Source organism: Pimephales promelas, chromosome 13 (genome assembly GCF_988280905.1).
Source record: "Pimephales promelas chromosome 13, fPimPro1.hap1.1, whole genome shotgun sequence".
NCBI lineage: Eukaryota > Metazoa > Chordata > Actinopteri > Cypriniformes > Leuciscidae > Pimephales > Pimephales promelas.
In genome coordinates this window covers 33,374,840-33,384,241 of record NC_142781.1, presented here as the reverse complement: position 1 = coordinate 33,384,241, position 9,402 = coordinate 33,374,840, and the positions used below count along the sequence as shown (strand labels likewise).

The 9,402-nt window shown below is 36.7% G+C and overlaps 1 protein-coding gene across 1 annotated transcript in view; it reads left to right on the top strand.

Moving 5' to 3' along the window:
* The window catches only part of filip1b (filamin A interacting protein 1b), a 31,290-nt gene that overhangs the window by 15,507 nt on the left and 6,381 nt on the right, over nt 1-9,402 (top strand). The window contains exons 4-6 of the mRNA XM_039690190.2: nt 1,225-1,512; nt 3,023-3,196; nt 3,317-3,495. Coding sequence (XP_039546124.2) covers nt 1,231-1,512; nt 3,023-3,196; nt 3,317-3,495 — 635 coding nt within the window. The 5' untranslated portion in view covers nt 1,225-1,230. The remainder of the gene's footprint in view (nt 1-1,224; nt 1,513-3,022; nt 3,197-3,316; nt 3,496-9,402) is intronic.

Sequence of the window (9,402 nt, the reverse complement as noted above, 5' to 3'; positions counted from 1 at the left end):
CAATTCTGTATAATAAAGTCACAATTGCGAGATAAAAAGTCGCAATTCTGAGAAATAAAGTCGCAATTGCGAGATATAAAGTTGCAATTCTGAGAAATAAAGTCGCAATTGCAAGATAAAAAGTCGCAATTCTGAGAAATAAAGTCGCAATTGCGAAATATAAAGTCGCAATTCTGTGAAATAGTCGAAATTGCGAGATAAAAAGTCGCAATTCTGAGAAATAAAGTCGCAATTGCGAGATATAAAGTCACAATTCTGTGAAATAGTCGCAATTGCAAGATAAAAAGTCGCAATTCTGAAAAATAAAGTCGCAATTGCGAGATATAGTCACAATTCTGAGAAATAGTCACAATTGCGAGATATAAAGTCACAATTCTGAGATATAAAGTCACAATTGCGAGATATAAAGTCGCAATTCTGTGAAATAGTCGCAATTTCAAGATAAAAAGTCGCAATTCTGAGAAATAAAGTCGCAATTGCAAGATAAAAAGTCGCAATTCTGAGAAATAAAGTCGCAATTGCGAGATATAAAGTCGCAGTTCTGTGAAATAGTCGCAATTGCAAGATATGAAGTTGCAATTCTGAGAAATAAAGTCGCAATTGTGAGAAAAAGACAGAATTTAGACTTTTTATCTCACAATTCTGACTTTTTTCTCACAATTACTAGTTTACATCTCGCAATTCTGACTTTATAACACATAATTGCAAGTTTTCATCTCGAAATTCTGACATATTTTCTCAGAATTGTGAGATATAGTCGCAATTGCAAGTTATCAGGCAAATTCAAAGGGGACTAAATTTTTTCCCCCTCAGAATAGTTTATATCTCACAATTCACTATGAATCAATTCTCACAAAAAAATCGACTTTATATCAATCAATTCTGACTTTATATCTCGCAATTCTGACTTTATAACACAATTGTGACTTTATATCTCGCAATTCTGACTTTATATCTCACAATTCTGACTATATCTGAGAAATAAAGTCAGAATTGCGAGATAAAAATTCGCAATTACCTTTTTTATTGTTCATTCTGTGGCAGAAACAAGCCTCCATATAAGTAATGCCAAGTAAATCCTTTCATATACATTTGGAACGGTTGCAAAAAACGGGAGCATCAGATACTGCAAGATATTAGCTGTTTTATTGTAGTAACATTGTGATGTTTTCAGGAGGTTGTCTCAGGTGTATCTGTGGCTGATGTCTTTGTTTGCACATGCAGGTGAAGATGAGGTCCAGGACCAGCGATATGGAGGGGCCAGAGAACAGACCACTTAAGCCGCTCGCTAGAATACACAACGTTGAGAAAGAGGGAAGCAAACAGGAGCTGATGAGGAAGAAACCCAAAGCTCAGGAGGAGAAAGAGAGCAATGAGGAGAAGGTTGTTGTTTGTGGGACACTGAAAAAGCCTCAGAAGACTGGTGAGACGCAGATGAGGAGAGATGGGCTGATGGACCTCTCCAAAGAAGATCTCGTTCATCTGCTGGGGGTCATGGAGGGAGAAGTTCAGGTGAATTGTGACTCCGTGTTGCCATTCGTTGTGTGTTTACCATAGCCAAAATACCATTATTACTACAGTAAAAGTGCGAAAAAAATGGTGTTTACTTTGTAACAATTTTAACTGCTTAGAAAAAATTCACAAATAAATTTCAAAGAAACTGCATTTAACACATTGAATTAAACATGAAATTTTGAAGTAACCTGATAGCACACACGTACATCACAGAGACGTCCATTTTATTATTATTTCTAAATTACTGTATCATGTGTACTGCTCTTTTTGGCAAATGAGATACACTACCTTGAAAAAATGTGTGGTCAGATTTTTTGTTTGAAAGAAGGAAATTAATACTTTTATTCTGTAATGACTAGGGTTGGGTATCGTTTGAATTTGAACGATTCTGATTCCGATTCCTTGTTTCGATTCCGGTTCCTAACGATTCTCGATTCCGATTCTTTTAAGAGGCAGGGTCAAAAAAGTTTAGCTAACCTTGCTAACCAACGGCTTTTCTGAAAGAAATAATCCTTTCTGAAGGAAATACTCCTTCTGTAAAAATACTCCTTTTGTCACAAATTTTGCATTTTGCCGAGATTTCGTTATTTTTTAAAAAGTGAAGCCACACTTTGGATCGCCGACGTAAGCTACTCATGTTCGACTCGCGTGGTTATGCCAACACTTCCGGCAGACGCTTCTTCGTTGGTGTTGTTCAGCGGTTTCTTCTTCCGCTCGGCGGACTGTGAATATCGAAACTAGGAATCGAAATTTTAACTTTTGAACGATTCCGGGAAAAACGAAAAGTTAGTCTCGGTTCCAATCGATACTCGATTCTCGATACCCAACCCTAGTAATGACGCATTAAATTGACCAAAAGTGACAGTTAAGAAGACAAATGATACAAAATCATTCATCAAAGAATCCTGAAAAAAAAAAATGATCACAGCTTCCATAAAAAGATGAAAAGGTTTTCAACATGGATAATAATCAGAAATATTTCTTGAGCATCAAATCATCATATTAGAGTGATTTCTGAAGGATCATGCGAGTAATTATGCTGAAAATTCAGCTTTGATCACAGGAATAAATGACATTTTAACACATAATCACGTAAAAATTAAATTCGAAAAATATTTCACAATATTACTGTCCTTACTGTATTTTTCATCACATAAACTTAACCTGGATGAGTGTAAAATAATTTTTAAAAACATAAAACAATGTAACAGGCTCCAAAACCTTTGAATAGGTAATTTGTATATGTTGTGCATGCTGCGTGCAGTATACAAACTAACACAGCCAAAGCATGTGGATGTGTTAGTGTTCTGGTTTTGTAAAAGCAGAGAGCTCCCCCTTCTGGTGTACACTCAGAATGGCACAATTTGCACATTTTATTATTTTTTTAATCATTTCACATTTCATAGGTTCATAGGTCATGTTTTACCAATGTATTGGTTGTGTGGAGTAATTTGATGAACATCCAGCACCATGGTACCACAGTGATGCAATATCTCCATCGTTTTAGGCCCGTGAAGACATCATCTACATGCTGCAGTCTGAGAGAACACGGCCCGAGGTTCTGGAGGCTCATTACGGATCTGCGCTTCCAGTCAAACCTCTTCAAGCTCTGCAGAGAGACAGTCTGATGACCAGCAGCAACTTGATTAGAGACGATGTGTATGAGATACCTATGATGGAGGTGAGGAACACTGCCTTATTCATCTCTAAACCTGAATTTATCTAAAGAACATTAAATGCAATGTGCATTGCAGATTATAGCATGTTATTGTGCTAGTGATGATAATCATTGTTTTTATAGCTGGACCGTTTGGAGGAGAAGCAGCGTGACACGTACAGGCGTATGTTAGAGCAGTTGCTCTTAGCTGAGAAATGCCACCGGCGCACCGTCACCGAACTGGACCGAGAAAAGCACAAACACATCGACTTCATGAACAAAAGCGATGATTTCACCAACTTGCTGGAGCAGGAGAGAGAGAGGTGAGGAGGCAAGACGAGCTTTACACAACATTAGGAATGAACCAGATGTCTGTCAACAGTAAAATGTGCCCATAAAATCAAAAAAATTGATTGGTTGATTTTTGTACGGGGGCTAGTTAATGATGATCTGCTCTAAAATGGTCAGATAGCCTCGTTTGAAAGAGACTACAACCACGTGGCAGCACAGCTATGAATTGCACATAATTGTATTGGTGACCACAGGCTGTCCTAAATCACACAAAGGGCTTTATAGCAGCGAATGAAGGGGTGACGGCATCAAAAGGTCGGTCGTTAGCATGGCGTTGTTCTGAGAATGTGAAACGGGCAGATTGAGGCCCTGTAGAGCTCCAGTCATTAGACCAGGAGCATCTGAGCTAAATATGGACATGAATAGACTCAAAAGAACATAAAGGACAACATGGGGATCTCCACGGGTCGAGAGCTTTTCTGGAAGCACATATTACAGGGGTTAGAGCAGCTTCTCAAATAAAGGAGTTGTACATTTCCGCTAATGTGGGAATATTATACCAATCAGAAAGTCAGTTTCTGATGGATACCATGAAGTTTGGTCCAACTTGTTTTTTTCTTCTTCTTTGATTTTTACATGTTGAAAATCACTGTTTCACGGTTTTAAAATGTAGGCTTTTATTACATTGCTGTTTTTTTCCCACCTATAGAGATGTTGTTGCAGTTACCCACACGGTGAACATGATTTCAATATGTATATGTTCCTGGATCAGCATCTTTTTTAATCCTGGAAGGACATTTCAATCAGCCAATCAGATTTGAGGGACAGGTTTACAGTTTATGTCAAGGTTAGGTGCTTCTACATCAGTTCCTCTCTGATTTTATGGATAAGTTATGGATTGGGATAGCGTTCGTTTTTTGAACAGGAATGTTGATCCAGGAACATGTCTTTCCTGGCAAAATCAGTGAGTTTGGCTTACAGACACACAAAAAGTATTATTTCATCAAATAATTGCAGATAATGCACCCATTAAATACTGTATGTTGAATTATACTTCCATTCAAAAGGATGAGGTCAGCATCAGCAAATATATTTATTTTTCTTAATTGAAAGAAATTAATACTTTTATTGTGCAAGGATGCATTAAATTAATTTCAAGTGACAGTAAAAACATTTATAATACAGCTTTTCTATTTCAAATAAATGCTGTTCTTTTGAACTTTCTGTTTGCAAAAGAATTTAGAAAAAAAAAATGTATCACAAAATATTCATCTGTTTTCAACATTGATAATAATCAGAAATGTTTCTTGAGCATCAAATCATGAAGGATCATGTGACACTGAAGACTGGAGTAATGATGCTGAAAACTCAGCTTTGATCACAGGAATAAATTACATTTTACTATATATTCACATAGATCGATTAAAATAGAGCTGTTTTAAATTGTAAGCAAATTTAACAAAAAAAAAAAGAAAGAAAAGTTTTTACTTTCACCTTTAAAAAGAATTAACCCCAAACGTTTTAACTCTAGTGCACTGCACAATAAATGATTTATTAAACAATATATTTATCAATGGAAAATCAGATGACTCATAACCGCAAAATCCAAACAATTCCAGACAGAGACAATGAGATCCTTCATATTCTGATAAGACCCCTATAGTGGTCGACCACTGTCACGGTCCCATGCCTCGCTTCCCGTTTACCACCCTGAACTTGAGTAGCACTCGATATTTTGCCCAAAACTTCTTAATGGCACTCATCAAATCTTTTGAACTGAATTAAATTGATATATGCTCTATTAACCACAAATGAACTTTCGTTTGGACTCTAAGGTGCTGCGAAAAGACTGGAAATGTATATATATATATATATATATATGAAGAGTTCAGATTCAAAAGCCTCTAAGTGCCATTTGAAATTTTCTTCTAAAATTATCATTTTTATCAAGCTTGTATATTTAAGTTCAGTAATTTCACTTAAATGACAATGAAGATTACCTATTAATTGTCATTTAAGTGAAATTACTGAACTTAAATATACAAGCTTGATAAAAATGGTCATTCTAGAACAAAATTTTCAAATGGCACTTAGAGGCTTTTGCATCTGAACTCTACATATATATACATATACATATATATATAATTGTTCTGCATTTTAAAACAGAATTCATTTGTGTGATGCATCATCAGGAAAACAAACCCTTATTTCTTTGCTCTAGTTTATTGCACTGGCACCGTTCATTCACACCCATTCCCTCCGCTTATCACGCTCATCTCCAGCCCGTGTGTTTGCACATTCCTCCATAATTCTCTCATTTCAGAGATTCATAGCAGGTGAGGTCACTGCGGCACCATGCCACCTGGGAATGAACGCGGGGCGATGGCGGGGAATCCCGCCAGGAATATAAAACTACTTCTAGAAGCATCCGTAATGCCCTTTCTCCTCAAATTACCTCTCTCTCTTTCACATGACATTTACACTTTCAAAAAAAAACAACTAGTTTTGTTCTTTGATTGGCATATAGGTCAGTGCAAGACAGACGCTAATGATTTTACCTTCAACAAGTTTGATGTTTCATGAAGTCAACATGAAATCAAAACTCCCACCTCAAGAAGACTGATAGTTTTGTCTATATGGCCTTAGGTCGTCTGTCATTGTAAGTCTAGGGGATTTTTTTCACCTGTTTTATCATTCGCCAGGGAAAAATTATAAGTCTGATCACCTAGAAAAGTAATAGCACATCATTTATGTCTGGAGTTATTCATCAAAGTTTCAGACTGACTTTAGCTGCATTAGCAAACATCACCAATTAAAACTACATCTGGAAGTTTCATGTGCTCTTGATATTCAGGCTGTAATTTAAATCGCAAGCACATTTGTTCTAGACACCAGATGATGATGTCATTCTATCACCATTCACATGATTTATGATTTATTAGTCTCTCGCTGCACATTTTACAGTGGATCTGATGATTTCTGAAGAATTTCCCAGCTGTCATCTTAAACCTTTGCCAATATCAGTGAAATGACCCACTATATCAGTAAACTTCCTGCAGGTATGAAATGATTCAACCTTTTTTCCAAATATTATTTGCTGAGCAGTGACCTTTTTATTTTTTATTTGTATTTATTTACACTGAACATGTTTTTTAAAAAAATATATATATATATATATATATATATATGAAGAGTTCAGATGCAAAAGCCTCTAAGTGCCATTTGAAATTTTCTTCTAAAATGATCATTTTTATCAAGCTTGTATATTTAAGTTCAGTAATTTCACTTAAATGACAATCATTGCCATTTAAGTGAAATTACTGAACTTAAATATACAAGCTTGATAAAAATGGTCATTCTAGAAGAAAATTTCAAATGGCATTTAGAGGCTTTTGCATCTGAACTCTTCATATGTATATATATATATATATATATATATATATATATATATATATATATATTCTCACCTAGGTTGCCTTTATTTGATACAGTAAAAAAAATACTGTAAAAAACACAAATATTCTGAAATATTATTACAATTTAAAAGAACTGTTTTCTATTTTAATATTATGTTGAAATATAACTTATTCCTGTGATCAAAGCTGAATTTTCAGCATCATTAATCCAGTCTTCAGTGTCACATGATTTTTCAGAAATCAAAGTTAAATTTTTCAAATAGAAAAGTTATAGTTTAAATTGTAATATGTTTTATAATATGACTGTTTTATTGTAGCCCTATTTCTGATTAAATAAATGCAGTTTTCTTTTCCATTTATTTATTTAACTATTTATCATTACATTTCTAAATGTGACAGGGCTTCATCTGAACCAGGCGAGAGCGACATTGTTCTCTCACAGAACAAAACTTTTCCCTTGCATTGTTGTCTGTTCCCATGGGAATGCTTGGTTGCATGTGAGAAAGGAAGTAATTGGGTCATTTAATAGTTTATATGAAATTGAAAGGGAACCCTTGAAATGATACAGGGGATTTAGTGCATTGACCACAGCTCTAATTGTCTGTTTCCTAAAACAATATCCTGACTTCAGTCTCGGGGGGGGAGGGAGAATAAGAGAGGAAAGCTGAGAAATGACTGCATGAAAAGCTCTCAGATGACTCCGCCTCCTTTGCCCAAACAAGGGCAGAACAGATCTACGTTAGAGGGATGATATCACCAGCAAGTGGGGCAATGCCGTTTCACACAACATTCACCTTTCACTGCGCTCATGACATGGTTGAAATGTGATGGCTAATTCGGAGAACGGTTTAATGATGCTTTGAGCAGAGTAACAAAAGCTGTGCACTTCAAAACATGTTAGGCATGGACCCAGCTGGACACCTCAGCTGCTGGAGATGGTGAGTTTAAAACAATTTGAAGTGTATGCCGATAGACTGACAGTATTCATTCATGGGTTTGTTAGGATATGTTATAGTGAATAACTGCTGTAAAATTCTCAATAATATCATTATGAAGGAAATATGCTGCAAACTCTGTGCACTTATTTCGCAAAGGACAAGTTCCTCTGGACAACGAGACTCCCGCAGAGGATATCAGTGTAAACATTCACCAGCATCATAGACTTTTCTTCAAGTGCCCTTGTTGGCACAAATTCCCCTGTTTTGATGTCCTAGTAGAATTTTTGCCAGGTGGGAACTTTTTCCTGTTGACGTGCCAAGCTGTTCGCGAGCTGTGTTTCGATCCTGTGATCATGCAAGCATGAAATGTTCAGCAACTACTGACAGACGCAGTCACTGAGGCATTCAGACACTGATCTTATAACTTGTTCTACTGCTTGTCTTCTACTTCAAATCTGTACAGCTCTAATGCTGAGTTTATTCGTTCACTTTCAATAAGGCAATATGTCGAAAATAGCAGAAACACTGCATCTGACATCATCATTTCATACTGTTATACTGTGAAAAGTTAATGTCATAATATCTATTCTAAATATACATATGAATATGAAATGTATATATGTATATTCACTCACCTAAAGGATTATTAGGAACACCTGATCAATTTCTCATTAATGCAATTATCTAATCAACCAATCACATGGTAGTTGCCTTAATGCATTTAGATGTGTGGTCCTGGTCAAGACAATCTCTTGAACTCCAAACTGAATGTCAGAATGAGAAAGAAAGGTGATTTAAGCAATTTTGAGCGTGGCATGGTTGTTGGTGTCTGAGTATTTCACAATCTGCTCAGTTACTGGGATTTTCACACACAACCATTTCTAGGGTTTACAAAGAATGGTGTGAAAAGGTAAAAAACATCCAGTATGCGGCAGTCCTGTGGGCGAAAATGCCTTGTTGATGCGAGAGGTCAGAGGAGAATGGGCCGACTGATTCAAGCTGATAGAAGAGCGACTTTGACTGAAATAACCACTCGTTACAACCAAGGTATGCAGCAAAGCGGTGGATGAGCTACAACAGCAGAAGACCCCACCGGGTACCACTCATCTCCACTACAAATAGGAAAAAGAGGCTACAATTTGCAAGAGCTCACCAAAACTGGACAGTTGAAGACTGGAAAAATGTTGCCTGGTCTGATGAGTCTCGATTTCTGTTGAGACATTCAGATGGTAGAGTCAGAATTTGGCGTAAACAGAATGAGAACATGGATCCATCATGCCTTGTTCCCACTGTTCAGGCTGCTGGTGGTGGTGTAATGGTGTGGGGGATGTTTTCTTGGCACACTTTAGGCCCCTTAGTGCCAATTAAATGCCACGGCCTACCTGAGCATTGTTTCTGACCATGTCCATCCCTTTATGGCCACCATGTCCCCATCCTCTGATGGCTACTTCCAGCAGGATAATGCACCATGTCACAAAGCTGGAATCATTTCAAATTGGTTTCTTGAACATGACAATGAGTTGACTGTACTAAAATGGCCCCCACAGTCACCAGATCTCAACCCAATAGAGCATCTTTGGGATTT